Below are 21,794 nucleotides of genomic sequence, written 5' to 3' on the forward strand. Positions count from 1 at the left end.
TATTGTAATAATCACTGGACATCACAGAAACATATAAACAATTACTTTCCTGGTATTGCACATCACACTTTATGGAATGAAATTAGATTCTATTTTATCCATATAAATAGGAATTAACATTGTTCTCAAGCTGAAAGACTTAAGGTACCATTCTCGATATGGTGCCTGATGATGCTAAGGGACACCTCTATGTGGTATGCCAGTGGCGAAGAACAGTGCAAGTTGAAGTTTGCCGTCGTTTTGCCTGCCGTACAAGTCTGTCCTCTCTGGCACTAGTCTTCCGTGGACGACTTGATCTCGGCAAGTCCCACAAATGTGTGTTTTCTGATGAGTCGAACTGATTAGAGTAAGATTAATCTGTAACACGGTTCCAATAGCCCGACATGACATCCCAGTTTGGTACATGCCAATGCTTTGTCATCTTTGATTTCCTGGGATAGTACGCTTACGCATTTCACTTACAATCGTTCAATCAAAGACAGATTTTGAAGTTGGTAGAACTTTCATTCAAGATAAATAGTAGTAAAGACGCTTGAACTTTCTGTCATCAAACATGATTTTTTTCTCTAGACACAGGTGTGCATACGGCTCGTATCAACGCACCCACAATGATGGGCAGTTAAGGTGGCTGCCAGTCTACAGGCAGATGATGTGTCAACAGTCTACAAGTTGAAAATCTCTACATTGAAAATGAACTTGCAATTACACTTTAAATTTGGTGGTGCGATACTTTAGACGAGGTGTATATATTCACATGAAAATTACTGAAACATAGCATTCACACAGTTATGCCACTCCAATTATTTGTTCATAAATCCTGGTGATCATGTGTGTTGTATAAAGGTTGAACTGTAACAAGCTTGATTAAAATGTGGGAGGAAAGCCCGAAGTGGTGCAGGTTTCAGACGATTACCACTTTGGTGAAACCCACGAGCACGGGTATGGTGCTGACAAACTTAGAAACATAATCAGGGCGAACCGGGATTCGAACCCACAACCAAGGGACCCAACTCAAAACAACAAAATGCGCCGCCTTACATGACTCGGCCATCGTGCCCCCAATACGAACAGAGCTAAGTAAACGAACATGTATTCTTATACCACATCGAAAGCGACAAAATACTCCTCGGGTTGTATACTCCCCAGGGAGCTGAGAATGCAATTTGAAATGTTAACGTATCCGATGACGGAGCTAATAATGTCCGACTGGAGCATACGTAGTGTGGAGTCTTGCAACTGCCTTCATGAAGTTACCCAAAATGCTTTTTTTTATTTCTCTTCCTGAAAAGATGATCTAGAGGACTTTATAAATGACAATCCCGTGAAGATCCGGGTTAGAATTGGTCTTCAGCAACCCGTCCTTGCTGAAAGAGGCGAGTAACGGGATCGGGTGGGCAGCCCCAGTGATCAGTTTGTTGTGAAGGTGACAGATAATGCATGAAATCCGTTTGTTTGTTGTTTTAGGTGGAACTCAACTAGTCCACATATATGGCGGTGGCCTGTACAGAATCGATTCTAAGCCAGGAAAAATAGTAATTAATATTGATGTATCCCATACCAGATCCCCGATTTTAGTCTCCTCATACGACTAGCACAGGTTCCTCGAGACTTGTGTGACCCCAAATCTCCATGGCCAATGAAACGTATGCTTTGACAAACTGTTGGTAGTGAATTCGTATGACCTGGACTTCCTAGATGTACCTACATAATCGTGACACCCACAGACGGGTCACAAGAGGCTGTAAATGAGATCAGGATGATGAAGACACGTGAGTGAATATAATCTGGTGAACGTAATCGATATATAGCGTGGATCTATACATACGCCCACTCCAGCGTTAAATCACAAGATACATACTTCACTGTCCTAGGGATTGTCACACAAGTGTCTTCCAGTGCAACGCTCAAAATCATCAGACCCCTTAAGATCCGGGGTGGAATAGGTCTTCAGCATCCCATGCTTGCCGTAAAAGGCGACCATGCTTGTGGTAAGAGGCGACTAACGGGATCAGGTGGTCAGGCCCGCTGATTTGGTTGATGCATGTCAATCACTGGATTGTCTTGTCCAGACTCGATTATTTACAGACCGCTGTCATACAGCTCGAATTTTGCTAAGTGGGGCGTTAAACAACAAACAATACAATACATCAAAATAATCAACATTAAAGTACATTGTTGTTGCTTTAACTTGAAATACATTCACGTTTCACCCATTCCTATCTGAAAACAAATCCGGTTTTACTCTCTCGTTCAACATAAAGATAGTACCTCAAGTTACACCATCCTTTCAATATTTACACGTAAAGATTCATGTCTGACTTACCGTTGCAAAAGTTTTCTCAAGTTTGCACAAAATATATTGCAAAATGAAAAAAACGCTTGAAATGGTCAGTCATATGGTCAGATCTCAAGTGATGTCGTTTCATTTCATGTACATTAATAGATTCCTTGCAAACACACCGAGACTTTCCTGGACGTCAGTCATCATGCTGGAGTGATTGTCACCATTACGACTCCTGTAGGATTTACACGGACTGTTAAGCCCTGTAAGAGGCTCAGCACTGCCAGTTTACTCCCGGTGAAGGTATCTGTCACGAGGTAGGACAACTGTGACCCGTCGACCAGCTGGTACATGGGAACGGTCACGTTTCTGGGAGCGCCCCCTTGGCCTGTGTTGAACATCACGGCGGCGAAACTGCCCTTGGGCAAAATGGGTCGTGTCCAAATCGAAATCTGACCAACCTGATGCAGACAAAAATAAATTTTCAAATCTCAGCTCAATACTTTTGCTAAATTGCTAACCTAAGTTCAATATGCAATATTAATTCTTAACCTTTATTACAAAAATCCCACGTAATTATATTCAACATATTTTCCACTTTCACGTGTTAACCAACCTAACACAGGAAAGTTTCAAATTTCAAAAAGACAATAGATTGATGCGTTTGAAATGGCTAACCTATATACATTGTGTCAAATCGACACCTGACTATTCGAACAAACTGCCATTTTCACTTCTTCCTTTTTTTCCATTTCAAATGCTAAAAGGCTCGTCGATCTACTTCGGGGGAAAATCAATGTAAAATTACATAAATGTCAAGTAAAGTAAAAATATTTTAAACAATTCTATTTTTTGTGATAATATGAGAAGAGAATCCAAAGGCTTTACATTTAAAGAAACAAACTGAATCAGCACTTTCTTTCTTTAACATTTTGTGTATTTTTATGTTTCTATGCACAGATTATGAAATTTATTTACAAAAACTAACCGTCATGCGAAGAGATCCCGGGACTCCTAGCGGGTCCTGGTTGACAGCAATCAGTCCTTTGTTGAGAAGGAGATTCTTTGACTCCGGCCGGATGTTACGTAGGTCCACAGACATGAGCAGTGGCGCTGCCCACATCGACCACAGCGCCATCTGTGTTCGTTCCTGGTCAGGACTGAGTGAGAAGTCCCCAATAACCATCTACACACAGAAACAATTATTGTGGGGAGGACAATAATTATTTTTGCATTTTTTGTCCAATTTCCAATTTTAACATTATCGGATTATGATATGAAATTCATTAGCTCACAGCTAGTATTTCATGACATGTTGTTGACCTGCTGTGACATAAAACCTAAGACCCGTGAAGATCCGGGGTAGAATAGGTCTTCAGCAACCCATGCTTGCCGTAAAAGCCGACTATGCTTGTCGTAAGAGGCAACTAACGGGATCGGGTGGTCAGGCTCGCTGACTTGGTTCATGCATGTCATCGTATCCCAATTGCGTGGCTCAATTGCGTAGATCGATGCTCATGTTGTCAATCACGGTGTGTCCCATTGCCACGCTTTCCAGGTCATCGAGCCTGGCCACCCTATCCATTTAGCAATCTCATTCAAATCAAATGTTTGTTCTCGCTACTGCTAAAAAAGATCTGAGGAGATCCCATTACGGGTCATGTCAGAACGACCTTTCATCAGACCACTCAGAGCGTCGCTTACCAGATCATGGAAGTGACTGTCGGGATGTGATTTCTGATCATGCAGCCTCGAAAGATTTAACACGGGTATTCCGAACGGCAGTTACGAGCTTCATGACTGAATCCATACAATCTAGGCTATCTATTAGCCATTCCAGATTGTTCGTTTTCCGTCACCAATGTTTTAATGGAGAATTAGTCCAAATATGTTTCAAAGTTTGAAAATAGTGAGAAAGATTGGCAAATGTCGGTTTCTTGTCAGTCATTCCATTGGTCAGTCAAGCTTCGCGAAAGGTCCGTCGTGACCGTGATGGGATGTCATCAGATCTTTGTTCAGCGGTAAGATCTGAGTTGTATGAGATTGATCCATTTAGCCGCCTAGGACAAGGTACGGAAGGGTTGCTAGGGATCCATGCTAACGTGGAATCATCAAAGGTTCTTCATACCTCATCTGGGTCATTCCAGCCTCCAGGCCCGGCTATCTTGCTGAAGTTGCCGACGTCTTTGGCGTAGTAGTTGATGACATTGGCGATACTTTCCCACTGGTCGTTGATGTCGTTGTAGTTCCTACAGGTATTGCAAACATCCAGGACTGCTTTGTAGTCGGCCTGAAGTATATTACCATGTAGATGACGCTAAGATGGTAATTATCATTGTCGAAGTTGCAATGATACATTATATAAATAAGGTAGGTGACAGAATTTGCATTAATAGTTGTTTATAGCGCAGCTATCAGCCAAAGAAGATGATCTAATTGTCCAACGATTGTTGGTATAGCGACCATTGATTTCAAAGCTTGCCGATGTCATCCTGCTTGCAAGAGTTGTATCTGATCGAAATAAAGATCTCATTTAATTGAGATCAGCTTCACATCAATGTCTCAAAATGTTGAATGCTGAATAAAGGGTTGAATGAATAATGGACACATTATGTAAAATATACACTCGCCGGCGCCGCTTAAAAGTAAATGATTGAGTTGGGTTTAACCCCGCTTTTAACAGTATTCCAGTTATATCAAGCTGTGATGTCTCACCGGACGACGATGCAGTACATCCCCAAGAGCCCACTCACAAGAGTACACGATGGGCCGGCCGGTCTGGTTCAGGTAAAACCCCATTGCTCGGTAACCTAGACAACACATTAAGGTAATATTAGTGAGCATAGGCTATGAATAATCAAACCTAATAAACATGACACTGTGAACCTGTTGTATATATCTCAATAAAGTAGTGCTAAACACCTACACCATTGAACCCCGGCTTCTTATACAAGTCGTCACGCCGAAGACCCGGGCTCGACTACCGACATGGGTACAATATGTGAAGCCCACTTTGGTGTCCCCCGCCGTGATATTGCAGGAAAAGCGGCGTAAAACCATACTCACTCACTCAAATACAAGGTGTAGCTTGATCAAGTTTCTTCTTTGGTACCGACATGCATGTTCTATTGACGTATTAAACTATCGTTCCTTGTTATGTTTGTTTGCAGTTTAAGACCTCACTCAATAGTAGTTATATGACGGCGGCCTGTCCATTATCGATACACTGTGTTCTGTTTGTTGTCTAACGCCACTCAGCAATATTTCAGCTATATGACGGCGGTCTGTAAATAATCAAGTCTGGACCAGACAATCCTGTGATTGACAATATGAGAATCGATCTACGCAATTAGGATACGATGACATGCATCAACCAAGTAAGCGAGCCTGACAACCCGATCCCGTTAGTCGCGTCTTTCGACAAGCATAGTCGCCTCTTACCACAAGCATGGGTTGGTGAGGTCTCGGCGCTTCACGGTGTCGATACATTGGCTTCTATGAAATGCATCACGTCAGCGAGCCTGACCATCCTAAGCCGTTAGTCGCCTCTTAGGACAAGCATGTCTTTCTGAAGACCAGCTCTAAACCAGATCTACACAGTCATGTTACAGGTCATGGATACCAAGATTAAAATGCGAACCTTTGTTAAAATCATCAGGGTTAATGTTACATCCATCGAACTTCAGCAGGTCAATCCCCCACTCTGCAAATGTCTGCGCGTCGATCTCATAGTGACCTTCACTTCCTGGGTACTTTGCGCATGTCATTGACCCCACGTCTTCATAGATGCCAATCTTGAGACCTTTGGAGTGGATCTGAAACAAGGACCACCAACCACATACAGTAAACTACGGTTATAGCGAACTCAAAGGGACCACAAATTTTAGTTCGTTATAACCGTAGTTCGTTATAAGCATATAGACAGCATATGGCAGGGACCTAAAAACCAGTTAGTTATATCCGCCAGTTCGTTATAAGCGTGTTCGTTATAAACGTAGTTTACTGTACATGCAAAACAAAGAAAGAAACAGATCGTCGTCTCATTTGCATGACTTTGTTATTTTGTTTCTTGTGTTAGTTTGACTGTCTTAGGTCACAATAAGCAATGCTTCAGCTTTATCAGAGGGTAATTAAGACTGGGCCAGACAGACCAGTGATAGATATAATGAGCACAGTCCAAAGTCGACCGGGTACGATTACACACAATCAACCAGGTCACCGAGCCTTGACCACCCAGGACTGTTTAGTCGCCCTTCACGATAAACTTGATATACATAGGACCAATGCTGCCCCAGAATCCCAACTTAGGAGATCTTTAGTATTTGGGGCGACACGTAACACGAAATCACCCAAGTTCACATGGTAGTGATGTAATGGGTTTGGTTGGTTGGTTGGTTGGCTGGTCGGTTGGTTGGTTGGTAGGGCGTTTAACACCGCACTCAGCAATATTCCAGCTATAAGACGGAGGTCGGTAAATAATTGAGTCTGGACCAGAAGATCAAGTGAATGGCAACATGAGCTTCAGTCTACGCAGTTGGGTGGAATAAGATGCAATATAGCAACCAAGTGAGCAAGAATATAATGTGGTGATGGCTTAATGATGTTTATGGGTAGGGGGAGTGGGAGGGTTGGACCAGATATTATGCAATGTTGCACAGGTCGAAGACGTTTACCACTTCAGCGAACACAGGTAGAGTGTGGGTAAACCAAGGATCATAATCCAGGTTTTCCCTTGGAATTGAATCACGTCATTCCACACAACATGCTTGTCGTAAGAGGCTATAAAAACGGGATCGGGTGGTCGGGCTCGCTGACTTGGTAGATTCATGTCATCGTATCCCAATTGCGTGGACCGATGCTCATGATGTCAATCACTGGATTGTCTGGGCCAGACACGATTATTTACAGATCGCCGTCATACAGCTGGAATATTGCCGAGTGCAGCGTTAAACAACAAACAAATAAACAGAAACTGAAACAACCTACATAGTCAGCCAATGCCTTCATGCCATGTGGGAATCTATCAGGGTCGGGCTGCAGGCGGCCATTACTGTCACGTGACTTGGACAACCAGCAGTCATCAATACACACATACTGGTAACCCGCGTCTTTGTATCCCTCCGCCGCTATGATGTCCGCCATCCTCATGTACAGGTTCTCACTGAAATAGTGCAGCAGAGGTCTGAGTAATTTTCACAGAGAACTATTAATTTTAGGTATCGATCAGATACCTTGCTGGATGCTTTCACCAGTTGAAAGCCTGCCAGCCTTACCCCTATTCCAAATATATTCAAAGCCTTTTTTCCAGGATTGACGGAAATAGCCGATAGAGATTGATGAATAACATCTACACGTGACGTCACTGTTGTGTCACTGTTGTGTGTACGAATCTTATTCCCCAAGCTCCCTACAACGATATATCGGCCAAAACCAAGAGCATTATGGATGTGAGTGACTGAGTGACTGAGTTGAGTTTAACGCCGCCTTTAACTGTATTCCAGTTTTGTCAGCTTACTGTGGGAGGAAATCCCGAAGTGATGCAGGTCTCAGACGGTGAAATCCACGAGCACAGGTATGGTGCTGACAGACCTAGAAACATAATCAGGGAGAACCGGGATTCGAACCCACTATCAGGGGTTTCCGGCATGCGTAAGTGACGCAACTCTGCACAGTGAAGTTATGAATGTGAACGGTTTACATTGTAGGCCCAAACTGGTTCAGTGAAGGATTTGCGTTTAGTACCCCACATCATGTGTAAACCGCCGGGGGTTCGAGACGGAACGAGTTGTTCCGGTGCATAACATTTCGGATACAAAGTTCTTCAAAGATTACGCACCGATATTTCGCATAATACATATACGATGTAATATGCGATTTATTTTCTAAACAGTTGGTTGGTTTGTTGTTTTACGCCGCTCTCAGCAATATTCAAGCTATATAACGGCGGTCTGTAAATAATCGAGACTGGACCAGACAATCCGGGGATTGATATCATGAGCATCGATCCACGCAATTGGGATCGATGACATGCTTCCGAGCCTGACCACCCGATCCTGTTAGTCGCCTCTTACTACAAGCATAGTCGCCTTTTAGGGCAAGCATGGGTTTCTGAAGACCTATTCTACCCCTATTTTCTAAAATAAACAAGAGTAGTTTATGACATACCTGATACAGTTATCTGGGTCATTTAGACAGTCTAAGTTGCATCTGAAACGTTCCCATGACAACCAACCCATCGGCGGCGTGCGCGCTAGACCATTGTCAAGGGCACGGACAGCAACAGTACCAACAGCAATAAGCATCAGCAACGTCGACGACTCCATGTCGGTATTTGGCTTGTCACCCTAAAGTCTTGAACAGAAATACAAGGAGTACAGACACTGTAGGGCTCTGCTTCAAAAGGAAGTTGTTCGTTGCAACTCCGGGGCGGTCGGGTAGCCTAGTGGTTAAAGCGTTCGCTCGTCACGCCGAAGACCCGGGTTCGATTCCCGACATGGGTACAATGTGTGAAGCCCATTTCTGGTGTCCCCCGCCGTGATATTGCTGGAATATTGCTAAAAGCGGCGTAAAACCATACTCAGTCAGTCGTTGCAACTCCCGTCTCTCGTGCAGCCAGTTTCTGTTTCTGAGCGGAAAGACGAGAACGTCAGGTTAGATCACACAAAATTACAAAATATTAAAATAATTAAACCTATTATCGACAGGTATTTGCATGTCATATACTTTGTAACCCATATTTCAATAACCCCTGAACCAGACAAACAAGTGATTGATGTCATGAGCATCGACAGACACTGTGTGACACATACATTTTGAAATCCAAATATGGTATGCTGTAGACAATCACCAACACCTCCCCCCCCCCCCCCCCCCCCCCCCCCCCCCCCCCCCACACACACACACAAACATACATACACACACACACACACACACACAACTTAGCCGGATGCTGCTGCAACAAATTCATATTGCCGACATGTTACAATCTGCCATTGTAAAATAAAATTTAAAAAGAATTGAAAACTGATAGAAAAAAGCGTTTCGATTGAGTTGAGGTTAACTTTCATTTGTGATCAACTCATTCCATTCCGGGACAAGCCTCGTTGTACGGAAACATGAGAGTGATGACGAATGGTAAAAACTTGTGCAGTGTCAGGTGTGTTTCGTTGACATTTTTTTTTTAATCAGAACTCATCATTCTGACATGGAGGTAAGACAATGCATTTTGAATGGGCAATCAGCCCGGGTGGTAAGAAATTGGAGTTACGCCCCTTCGTGCGTCGTCTGCTCGTCATACCATACCCCACAGGCTGATGTGGGGCTCTCTGGGGGTATGGGGTCTGTATGGAAACTGTTATGTCTAACTCTCACACCGAAATAACTACAAATACATGACAATACCAACATATCTCAATATTAACAAACGTCTATGACTGTTTCTTTATCCTTTCAACACAATCGGGTCATGCGGAAGAAACACTACACGCAGGTCTTTTATGTAGGTCAATAGACTCTATCCGCTTATTTGCATTGAAACACTATATGAACGAGGGCTACTGGGCTGTAGGAGTGGCGACTGACGAAAAGACTGCAATCTATTTCTCTGAACATGAAATATACACGTTGTAACATACAAAATAAATACTAATGTACATTCCTTAGACATATATACCTAGCATAAGCGTACGAACGCAACCACTGAACTCCTTCCGTTAGTACAAAGCATATGTGAAGCCAATTCACAGGGACTCACGCAGACGAGAATAAACTTACTGTCTCGTATGTAGACATAGTGTTGAATGAATAAGACATGGCTACACCATGCAATGTAGACAAAATATACCAATAGGCTACAATTCATTCCTGAACGTGACACATTTGAAAAGATATAAAGTTAATACACTCTTCCGTTTGTGTACACTAAATCAATATATGAACGGAGGATATATAGCTAGGAGCGAAGACAGACGACAGTGAACGAACAACAAACTGTTCTCCACTTCTGGGGCATAAAAATTAAATCGCTTCACTATACAAAATAAATCAATTAAAAGCATTCCTGGGAGGGTGTACATACATGTATGTAGTCACTACCATTCCAGCAACACTTGGACATATTCACCTCAAGATATAATCCAAGTGATGTTATTGAAACTAAGATTATATAACACGCCTAATGACACACTACGACAATAACTCGCACTAACTGACACACAAGAATCGAGGTAATATTCTCGGCTCCACCCGGAGTTAATCGGTCCGGCTGAGTCATTGTTGCTTCGCGTCACATGATGTGAAGAACAAATTGGCATGAGTGTTAATAGATCTACATGTCAGACATACGGATATGTTGTGGTTTTTCTATAATATACCTGTTGGGAGAAACGCAGGTTCGGATATCCCCTTGTCCGCTCGACGCGCTACGTTGAAAGGCGACCGGGTTGCGAAGCGCGTCAGTGATTCCGGGATGCGTTTTGGCGATTCGTTTCTGTTTCCAATTACTGGTTTTTAGTATTTCGTTACAATCTAACCTGGATACATTTCACGTACGTTTCCTATTAACCGCAAAGAAGTTTTCATTGCCTCTACTTTTTGGATTTACTAGGGAATTGGAGTGTACGTTGATTAGGTGTGTGGTTACGATTTCTCATTATAAACGTGTACCTATAAACCTAGTGTTTTATCATGGACGTTTAAACGTACAAAAAGGCCGCGTTCATAGTATGGGCACATGAGATACAGTTTTCATTGAGGGAAATATTTAGGGATTTTATACGATACTAACATTTGTGGAGTTTGTCATATAAGCAGCCCATATAGTCAATAATTTACATTTCAAGGGCGGATCCAGCAATTTTAAAAGGGAGAGGTCCAAAATATCAAAATCCTTTCTCAGAAAATTTTACTGTCTATAATCTATAACATACTACATTTGGTTTTCAAAAGAGGGGGTGGTGGGGTGGACCCCGCCTCTGAACCCGCCTATGCATTTAAGACGTTTTATTTATTTAAGGAGAGGCCCGACTCTGGTAAAAGGCGGTCGTTCAGACACAGCCGTTGTCCGTTTACCTATACTGATTATGTATCCCCCTGGTACACTTCAATGTCGGAACCGGGTGGGTGTATGCGGTGGCTACTGTCGGGGAAACAGGGCGTGGTCACGGAGTTCGGCCCCTCCCCACTCCCGCCTTTCACAAATCATATTGACCCATATGACAAACAAATACCTTCTCAGTCTTGAAATACTCGTTTATGTCATGACGTTGCGTAAAAAACATTTTACCGAGCAAACAACTTTGCCACTGTATGGTCAATAATTATCACTGTGCACTGTTAATTTCTATACGTCAGTTCATTTAAACCACGCGCACATGTACCAGCGCTGGGCGATATACTTGGTTCAGTACTCCACTCACATGAATAGGTTCGCATTCATCGCCCGTCTGTTTAAAATAATAGTTCACATGGCATATCACCAATACAAACAAGCATGAAATACTCCCATCCCCCGCCTATATGACATGTCCGGTTGTGTGTAAGGCAAGAAATATTGTGCTGTTTTCAAGATCTGCTCTGGAAAAGAGACCCCCCCGCTTTCTTTTAGTCAAAGTCGTTGCCATGGAAACTCGAAAAATATTTTTTTCAAAAATCCGAAACTATCAAGTCACCAGTTCACCACTAGACCTATCTATGTGCCAAGTCTCGTTAAGATTTCTCTCATGGTTTTGGAGTTCTGCTTCGGAAACGAAACCTGTCGGATGGGCGGACGGAAGGACGAAAGGACAGTACCCATTCCTTTATCCCCCTTCCACTTCGTGGCGGGGTATAATAACCATGAACTTCAAGATTACATTTTCATAGAGAATGTATTTAATGTAAAAAACACACTCCTATACAACTACACAATACATCGGTGCATCAATACCCTAGCAGCTCCCAATTCCAGTGAATGCCAAAAAATGATATATAATTTGTTGGCATTGTTTAGAAACATGTTACAAGTAAACTCAGTACACAGTTCGTTGTCACTGCAATAACGTCATTTTAACAACATGGGGGGTTTCTGGGCTAGAAATGATCCCCATCAAACCGTACTCCCCCTTAAAGGCGGTCAAAAGGATTGTCAGGATCGACTTGGTTGATGGTGGTCTGACGGCGCGGGTGGTAGTTCAAATGTCAATCTGGTCCAGGCTGGATTATTTACAGATCGCCCTCATTTAGCTGGAATATTGCTGAGTGCGGCGTTAAACAACAAACAAACAAAACAAATAAACAAATCAATGGGACCGCCGCCGTTCAGGTTGCTGGAGCCCTATACTTTTACTTTATATACATGTGAGTAGTCCCAAGGGTACCCATTCGGAAGGTGAGGTTTCCCTCCGTATAAACGTGGTCAGGACTGACGCTTGTCTTGAAAATGGTTATATATTGTTATGGACCTGTGAAGATCTGGGTTAGAATTGGTCTTCGTCGTAAGGCTCCGTGACTGGGTTGATACATGTCATCGTACCCAAGTGTGTAGATCGATGCTCATGATGTCAATCACTAGATTGTCTGGTCCAGAATCGATTATTAACAGAACGCCTTCATATAGCTGGAATATTGCTGAGAGCGGCGTAAAACAACAAACCAACCAACTATTTAGAAAGTAATTCACTTATTACAGCGCGGCGTTAAGCAACAAACAAACATCGTTAAGGAGAAAAGCAATAAAAAGTATGCACTCTGCTAAATATGTACATGTAGTAGTCACAGCCACAGCCACAACAGTAACCACAGCCACAGCTACAGTCACAGCCATAACCACAGCCACAGTAATAGCCACAGCTACAGTCACAGCCATAACCACAGCCACAGCTAGTCACAGCCATAACCACAGCCACAGTAATAGCCACAGCTACAGTCACAGCCATAACCACAGCCACAGCTAGTCACAGCCATAACCACAGCCACAGTAATAGCCACAGCTACAGTCACAGCCATAACCACAGCCACAGCAATAGCCACAGCTACAGTCACAGCCATAACCACAGCCACAGCTACAGTCACAGCCATAACTACAGCAATAGCCACAGCTAGTCACAGCCATAACCACAACCACAGTAATAGCCACAGCTACAGTCACAGCCATTACCACAGCAATAGCCACAGCTACAGTCACAGCCACAACCACAGCAATAGCCACAGCTACAGTCACAGCCACAGCCACAGCCACAGCAATAACCACAGCTACAGCCACAACTACAGCCACAGCCACAACGATATAATTAACGTTTAAACAATGGATTGGCGTGTAAATAGTCAAAGCCTATGTTACAATAGACTTGAATGTAACAACACTATCACGTAGCCATCGTCTACTTGAGCATAGATTGGCATGAAACAACAGTCAGTGTTTCAAATGATGACACAGCATCCTTCAGAGTATATACATATACATCTATATAACTACAGACAGGAGAAATGCTTATAAAAACTGAGTCAGGTCTCAGTGGGACAGTCTTGATGACGTGTCTATTGCAGATCAATCTGGGACATACAATCGTGGTGTAATCCTTCTCCCAAAATCATCACGCTGGGGTCATCTTTACCATGGCAACACCAGTCGGATTAACACGCACTGTCAAGGACTGCAAATACGCCAGCCTTGCTAGTTTAGACCCTGTGAATGTATCAGTGATGAGGTAGTGAGATGCCGTGCCATCTACGAGGAGGTACATTGGCACTGAGATATTCCGCGGAGTACCACCAGTCTGCTGGTTAAAGAAAACTGTGGCAACGCTTCCTTTGGGGATGACAGGCCGAGTCCAAATAGAAAACTGGTCAATCTGAAACAGATAAGACAGAAAAGAACGTTGAAAGCGTTGGACGTCACGTCACAGGCGCAAGCTGAAAGGCAACACCACCCTCTGTTATCCACTGTGTAATGACGATGTAGGACAAGGGCCGTTTTGAATCAGAAGGTTTAACAATTGAACGAAACCAATAGAAATTGTTACGAAAGTTTTCAGAGATGATCATTTGAATGACAACTTTTTCATTCAACAATTGAATGTTTGGGACTTCTGACAACACTTAATTCATAGGCAAGGATACAGTGTGTCAAAATGGTGGTTTTCAGGATGTATTTTTACAATACAGTAAACTACGGTTATAACGAACTCAAAGGGACTACAAATTTTAATTCGTTATAACCGTAGTTTGTTATAAGCATATATACAGCATAACTACAGCAAATAGTCGGGACTAAAAAGTAAGTTCGTTATATCCGTCAGTTCGTTATAAGCCTGTTCGTTATAACCGTAGTTTAGTGTATTTGAACATGATCAAGTCTTTGACTCATGCTAATTTTCGCCTTACCTACGTATCTGAACATTTGGACAATTTTCATATTAATATTTTAAAGTTTTCCAAAACTTAAAAGACACCAAAGGGGACCCTTATCATTCATATATGTATTTTCAAGTACAGTACAGTAGAATCGCATCAGGTCACACAAAAATCAAATCAAGACATACCGTCATTCTAACAGATCCCGGGACTCCAAGCGGGTCCTGGTTGACAGCAATCAGTCCTTTGTTGAGAAGGAGATTCTTTGACTCCGGCCGGATGTTACGTAGGTCTACAGACATGAGCAGTGGCGCTGCCCACATCGACCACAGCGCCATCTGTGTTCGTTCCTGGTCAGGGCTGAGTGAGAAGTCGCCTATCACTAGCTGGAAACACATAAAAATGTGGGGTTTGTTGTTTAACGCCGCACTCAGCAATATTCCAGCTATATGATGGAGGTCTGTAAATAATCGAGTCTGGACCAGACAATCCAGTAACATCATGAGCATCAATCAACGCAATTGGGATACGATGACACGCTTAAACCAAGTCAGCGAGCCTGACCACCCGATCCAGTTAGTCGCCTCTTACGACAAGCACAGTCGCCTTTTACTGCAAGCATGTGTTGCAGTAGACCTTATTCTACCCCGGATCTTCACGAGTCTAAAAATGTATTGAAACTGCTGCATGGTAGGAGTGTTTTGTAGGCTGTACTGTGTCAGCTTAATGTGGGAGGAAAACCCGAAGTGATGCAGGTCTTAGACGAGGTGTTTTCGATTCCGTGACACCCGTGAAGATCCGGGGTCTTCAGCAAACCATCCTTGCCCTAAAAGGCGACTATGCTTGTCGCAAGAGGCGACTAACGGGATGGGGTGGTCAGGCTCGCTGACTCGGTTGATGCATGTCATCGTATCCCAATTGCGTATTCCGTAATTCCTACTGATATAGGTTTCAAAAGCCATATAATCATTATTATATTTACGATTACAACATATTTAGTTATTGATAACTTGAACACATTTTCTTTTCCCCAAAATGTTGAAAAATTGCCGGAAATCGTTCTTCTTACCTCATCCGGGTCATTCCAGCCCCCGGGCCCGGCTATTTTGCTGAAGTTGCCGACGTCTTTGGCGTAGACGTTGAAGATCCTGACGATACTTTCCCACTGATCGTTGAGGTCAATGGCATTCCTACACGTATTACAAATCTCCATCACTGCAGTATAGTTGGCCTGAAGAGACAGTGATTGAGTGTAAGTAGATCAGAGGTGAAAAGGTTCACTGGGTCCAGTGTATGTTCACCCTTCACCTGCAAATCAAAATTATCAAACACCCCCCATTAGGGGTGGGACGAGTCCAAATTTAATAACACACACACACACACACACACACACACCTCCACACACACACATGGAGTTAGATTTGGCTGGACTGACGAGTTTATGCATAGTCCAGTCAAAATCGCGCTATCCGAAATCCGTTTCGTAAACTGTCATGCAGATTTCGGTCGACTGCAGGATTTGCAAAGCATGTGCACCGCTAACTCGTTGTCAAAAGATTGTCAAGGTGCTCACGTGATTTGATATACTTCGCGATGTAAGAACCGTTTTATCACAATATAGATCTTGATTATCGATCAGATCGTCTTGACTGATCGCCGCCATTTTGTTTGAAGCCAATGCAAGTGATACGAGAGGTGGTCAATTGGAGATATGATAGGTCCTTAGGAGAGGCATAAAAGGGACATAACTCGTAACAGTCACTGGTGGTGCTACGATAGAGCCCAGCAATTCCAGTTCGGCAAGGGTGGAAACTGGGCTTTTTAGGTCAGTTAACTCTCTTGCTTCGGGAAGTAGTAGTAGTAGTAGTAGTAGTAGTAGTAATAATAATAGGTGTAGAAGCAGTAGTAGCAGCGATAGTAGTAGTAGTAGAAGTAGAAGTAATATTCAGGCTACATGACGGTAGTCTGTGAGTAATCGCGTCTGGACGAGACAATCCAGTGATTAAGCTGATTACAGGTGAAAATATTTATAACGGTTATGATGAACAGTTAAGGTGTACGTGGTCCTACTGGTGGTCGATATAGTGTTTGAGCAAGGTACAGTAGTGATGTGATGTGTAGGAGACAGTCGATGAAGAGGCTTACCTTCCGGCCGTGCATGATGTCGCCTATCGCCCACTCACACGAGTACAGGATTGGCCGACCCGTCTTGTTCAGGTAAAATCCCATTTCACTGTAACCTAGACAACATGAACGAGTTTATAGGTCAGCCGGTTCTGGTAATATATGTCGGGTAGATGCACTATCAACTGAAGTCTTGTCAATGATATTGAAAAATGATAAATATGTGTGATAAAACAAAACAAATATATAAAATCGAGTCTGATCCAGTGTTTGTTTGTTTTGTTTGTTGTTGTTTAACGCCGCACTCAGCAACATTCCAGCTATATGACGGCAGTCTCTTTAAATAATCGAGTCTGGACCAGACAATCCTGTGATTGACATCATGAACATCGATCCCCGCAGCTGGAATACGATGACATGCATCAACAAAGTCAACGAGTCTGACCACCCGATCCCGTTAGTCGCCTCTTACGACAAGCATAGCCGCCTTTTACGACAAGCATGGGTTGCTGAAGACCTATTCTACCCCGGATCTTCACGGGTCGTCTGATCCAGTGGGGGTGCTGGATGATGACAGCAGCTACGAACATGTGTCTGCAGCTAGCTTTTCCTTTGGAACCTGCTCATGAAATATTCAAGAATGCGATTTCACGTAATGTGCGTATCGTGATACGTATCGTATCGTGGCCTTGGTGTTCCGTTTCATCCCTAATACACACCTTCCGCAAAGTCCTCTGGTTTAATATTACATCCATCAAACTTCAACAGGTCTATCCCCCACTCAGCAAATGTCAGCGCATCAGTCTGATAATGACCTCTACTCCCAGGGTACCTTGCGCAAGTTTCCGATCCGACATCCTCATAGATTCCGAACTTCAGGCCTTTTGAGTGGACCTGTAGCATTCAATATTTAGGATTGATGGACGAAGAGGATATATCCTGGTTTGAAAAATAAATGATTAATGCATTTAATGCATAAATGGGGATACATTTTACATATTTTCGATCAGAAACCATATATCGGTAAATTTGGTTTCTGTTTCAATGAAGCAAATAACAGTGAATCACTGACCTTGAAGCAATCACCTTTTCCAAAATGAATGAGTGGACCAAAATGTTATATTTATTTTGTCATCGTTCGATATGCTCAATCCCTTTTTGAATTTTATTGTCAGATAATGCAACCACATACATAGTCAGCCAATGCCTTCATGCCATGCGGGAATCTATCAGGGTCGGGCTGCAGGCGTCCATTACTGTCACGTGACTTCGCCAGCCAACAGTCGTCTACACACACATACTGGTAACCCGCGTCTTTGTATCCCTCCGCCGCTATGATATCCGCCATTCTCATGTACAGGTTCTCACTGAAATAGTGCAGCAGACAGGAATCTCAATAAGTCTACGCCAGTTCATTCATTCTTTCAAATAATATGTCAGATCACGGGCAAGGTCAATTGAACAGCCTCATGACGTAAGCCCATTATGACGTAGCACAAAAAGTGCACTTAACCGCAGAGATAAAGTACAGTCGGCGTCTTTGATCTTTCAGCTTAAAATCACAGAAATGGTGTAGAGTGAGCCAATAGGTGGTGTTCGAGTGAGTAAATACATATTGTTCACTGTGCAGAGTTACGTCCCTTAGGCGTGTCAGGATCCTATGAATCGCCCTGATTATGATTCTAGTTGAGTCAGGATCATACCCGTGGTTAAGTCTCAGACTTATACAACTTGAAGCCATGCTTCAACATATACATTAAGCTTACACGCTGTGCAATAACTATTCAAAGACCCAACTCACTCATTTCTTTAAAAATCACTGAAGATGGTGATAATATTTGCTTCTGCCTGGCGGGCGGAGAATATCGATGTACCCGCGGTACAACACTTTACAAAAACATATTTAACACAAAACAATAAAATCAGTAATCAAACCGCGATAAAACGTGAAAAGATATGTCATGGCCTACTTACCTGATACAATTGTCCGGGTCATTTTTGCAGTCAAGGTTGCATCTAAAGCGTTCCCATGACAACCACCCCATTGGTGGAGTGCGAGCTAGGCCATTGTCAAGGGCAGCGACAACACTTACTCCAGCAATGAACGTCAACAGTTTCATCATTATGGAACTTGGCTCGCCACCTGTACGTAGACAACAGAAATATAAGCTTGGAAACCAACTCAAGTTTACCACACACTCCTAAAACGTCAAACAGAGAAAGCGAAGAAAAGAAATTGTGCAGGGAGATAACCGAAAAGGAAGTGAAAAAAGCTCATTACTTAAACCACAGGGTTGGTTGGTTGGCTTGTTGTTTAACGCCGCACTCAGGTCTGTAAATAATCGAGTCTGGACCAGACAAGCCAGTGATTGATATCATGAGCATTGATCCACGCAATTGGGATCGATGACATGCATCAACCAAGTCAGCGAGCCTGACCACCCGATCCCGTTAGTCGCCTTTTACGACAAGCAAAGTCACCTTTTACGGCAAGCATGGGTTGCTGAAGACCTATTCTACCCCGGAGTCTTAACGGGTCTTAACCACAGGGACTTGTAACGCAAAAATAGCAGCTACAAGATATATGGTCACATCCAGTGTCAGTATACTATATAAAAGGATCCTTTATATAGTATACTGACACTGGGTGTGACCATATATTTTGTAGCTGCTATATTTGCGTTACAAGCCCCTGTGACATAAACCACCAAATCCGGAATCTGCATTCATTAACGTTAATTAAAGCGGGCGTATAATGAGAGCTAAACTAGTCTAGTGTGTGAGTGAGTTTAACGCCGCTTTTAACAGTATTCCACTTATATCGCGGCATGTCAGCTTAATGTGGGAGGAAAGCCCCAAGTGATTCAGGTCTCAGACGTTTTCCACTTCGGTGAAACCCACGAGCACGGGTATGGTGCTGACAAACCTAGAAACATAATCGGAGCGAAACGGGATTGGAACCAACAATCATAGGTTTCAGGCGTGCCCAAGGGAGGCAACTCTGCACAGCGAATCGCGGCGCCTCAGACGACTGGGCCACCCGTGCCCCCACTAGTCTAGTAGTCGTATTGATAGCCTCAGCTTGGATCTGTCAGTTTAGGTACATCACGACTGAACATAGTCGTGTTCAGTACATTGTTTTGTGAATTTGCAGTGTATAGAATTCCCCTAACTTTCAGTCAGACAACCAGACTGGCAAATTTGCAAGGAAACCAGACCAGATAAAATGTTGTCAGTCCATAGTTTTCATGACTAACGATCACAAGTAACAAAAGGGTAAACATCAGAATAGTACCGATTAATGATAGTTCTCAGAAAATAACAATGAGGTGGGGGATTATCATCTTAGAAACTTCCGACCATCGGGCGTGCAACTTTTCAAAAATAAGTGACCCGTGAAGATCCGGGGTAAAATAGGTCTTCAGCAACCCATGCTTGCCGTAAAAGGCGACTATGCTTGTCATAAGAGGCGACTAACGGGATCGGGTGGTCAGACTCGCTGACTTGATTAATGCATGTCATCGATCCCAATTGCGTGGATCGATGATCATGACGTCAATCACTAGGTTGTCTGGTCCAGTCTCGATAATTTTAATTGCTTGAATATTTTTGAGTGCGGCGTCAAGCAACAAATAAACAAACAAACAAACAAACAAATAGTAACAACCACGTGGATTTAATGTGCGCCACCTGCACGTTCACACAACACGTACATTACGTGTCGTAACTGCGACTTATGCACTGGATAAACACTTCTTTGTCCACGAGTAATCCGTGCAAAAGGGTCGCTAAAGTTTCGAAATATTTGACAATTCAGATTCGATTAATTTACAGACCACCGTTATACAGCGGGAATATTCCTGAGTGCGGCGTTAAACAACAAATAAACAATCAATCAAAACTTAGTATTCCATCTATTCAACGGGGACCTGCAACATGTCGAGTCTGGGCCTGACAAACCCGTGATTGATATTATAATCACGCCCTGACGCGATGACGATGACAGTGACGATGACGATGACATTAGTCGTGTCCTTTGACAATCGTTGCAGGGTATCGATATATTCTCACCGTCAGAGGGACATTTTAATCCCTAAACTGGTGTTTTATAACTTCTTTCAGTGGCATTTAGAAGTTGGTGTGATGAAGAAAGACACGTTCTATGGATGAACAACTTCTGATTAAGATGATTCGAAGCCAGTGAATGACTAATGGGACAGGGAACCACGGAAGCTGATTGGGATGATTGGAAGCCAGTGAATTAGGATCATCTTAATCAGCTCTGTGTCCACCAATCAATTTACTGTATAAACATTGATGTTAATAAGTATATATACCTATGTTGTTCAGCACTATCCATCACTTGCTTGATAAAGGTGTTAGGATGTACACCGAAAAGCCGCACTAATTGTAATAAAGAAGTTGTTCATCCATGGTGTTTTATACACTGTAGCATAATTTACACATTGCTGTATATCATAGCTACAATCAGACGACAACCACGTGTTAATACAAACACACACAGAAATCATAACATCAACACACCCGGAAGTGAAACCCGTGATCCCAAGTAAATAGCTCGTTCTCAGCAATGAGTTTAAGTAAATATGTTACCGATTTGTTGGAAAAGTATGTTATGACAATATATAAGATAGATCTCACGTGCGTGTACTGAAGATAGTATGCTGAACTTTTGAACACCTCTCTCGCTCTCCAGTCACACGACACTGAGTCAACCTTGTGTTTTTCCGTGTAAATGAACAACCGGAGCGTTGCGTTTTGGCGACATCGTACCGCCCATGTTCTTGACTATCGTTCTGCGCGTATGACAGGTGAGGTGAAATGGGGTTTTACGTCATACTAAGTCCTACGTAGGAGATAAAAAGGCCTGCTTAGAAGATACTGAGTCCTACGTAGAAGATACTAAGTCCTACGTAGGACATACTTAGACAAAAAAATATTCACTGTGACCCCACTACGCTTCCGTAGTTCTGTGTGATTTGACAGAAACACACTATAAATGAACTAAACTATTATCCATATGCTATGTGCATTCACA

The 21,794-nt window shown here is 43.0% G+C and overlaps 2 protein-coding genes across 5 annotated transcripts; both read right to left on the reverse strand.

Moving 5' to 3' along the window:
- Positions 1-2,043: 2,043 nt before the first annotated feature.
- On the reverse strand, positions 2,044-10,784 carry LOC124139617 (alpha-galactosidase A-like). Of its 3 annotated transcripts, none has more exons than XM_046506834.2 (8): positions 10,654-10,784; positions 8,447-8,632; positions 7,268-7,442; positions 5,922-6,096; positions 4,997-5,091; positions 4,410-4,571; positions 3,270-3,467; positions 2,044-2,742 (listed from the first exon to the last, which is right to left on the reverse strand). In XM_046506834.2, exons 2-8 carry the CDS (start codon positions 8,602-8,604, stop codon positions 2,485-2,487), a joined length of 1,221 nt encoding a protein of 406 aa, XP_046362790.2. In that variant the 5' UTR covers positions 8,605-8,632; positions 10,654-10,784; the 3' UTR covers positions 2,044-2,484. The 3 variants fall into 3 exon arrangements, with proteins under 3 accessions (XP_046362790.2, XP_046362792.2, XP_046362791.2); XM_046506836.2 differs by lacking the exon at positions 10,654-10,784 and adding an exon at positions 10,404-10,422; XM_046506835.2 differs by lacking the exon at positions 10,654-10,784 and adding an exon at positions 10,359-10,376.
- A 1,344-nt stretch (positions 10,785-12,128) lies between these two features.
- On the reverse strand, positions 12,129-21,519 carry LOC124139618 (alpha-galactosidase A-like). 2 transcript variants are annotated; one of them, XM_046506838.2, is made up of 8 exons: positions 21,398-21,519; positions 18,710-18,878; positions 17,928-18,102; positions 17,455-17,629; positions 16,757-16,851; positions 15,681-15,842; positions 14,800-14,997; positions 12,129-14,109 (listed from the first exon to the last, which is right to left on the reverse strand). In XM_046506838.2, exons 2-8 carry the CDS (start codon positions 18,856-18,858, stop codon positions 13,852-13,854), a joined length of 1,212 nt encoding a protein of 403 aa, XP_046362794.2. In that variant the 5' UTR covers positions 18,859-18,878; positions 21,398-21,519; the 3' UTR covers positions 12,129-13,851. The 2 variants fall into 2 exon arrangements, with proteins under 2 accessions (XP_046362794.2, XP_046362796.2); XM_046506840.2 differs by having other exon boundaries at positions 21,402-21,503.
- Positions 21,520-21,794: the final 275 nt, after the last annotated feature.

Source organism: Haliotis rufescens, unplaced genomic scaffold (genome assembly GCF_023055435.1).
Source record: "Haliotis rufescens isolate VD_foot unplaced genomic scaffold, xgHalRufe1.0.p SCAF_7, whole genome shotgun sequence".
Classification (NCBI taxonomy): Eukaryota; Metazoa; Mollusca; class Gastropoda; order Lepetellida; family Haliotidae; genus Haliotis; species Haliotis rufescens.

Coding starts and splice junctions, on each gene's coding strand:
- LOC124139617 (XM_046506834.2), bottom strand. CDS start 8,604: ATGGAGTCGTCGACGTTGCTGATGCTTATTGCTGTTGGTACTGTTGCT. Junction 4,572..4,996: donor ATGTACTGCATCGTCGTCCG/GTGAGACATCAC, acceptor AATATACTTCAG/GCCGACTACAAAGCAGTCCT. Junction 2,743..3,269: donor CGGGATCTCTTCGCATGACG/GTTAGTTTTTGT, acceptor TGTCTGCATCAG/GTTGGTCAGATTTCGATTTG.
- LOC124139618 (XM_046506838.2), bottom strand. CDS start 18,858: ATGATGAAACTGTTGACGTTCATTGCTGGAGTAAGTGTTGTCGCTGCC. Junction 17,630..17,927: donor TGAAGGCATTGGCTGACTAT/GTATGTGGTTGC, acceptor TGAATGCTACAG/GTCCACTCAAAAGGCCTGAA. Junction 14,998..15,680: donor GCTGGAATGACCCGGATGAG/GTAAGAAGAACG, acceptor ATGTGTTTCCAG/CTAGTGATAGGCGACTTCTC.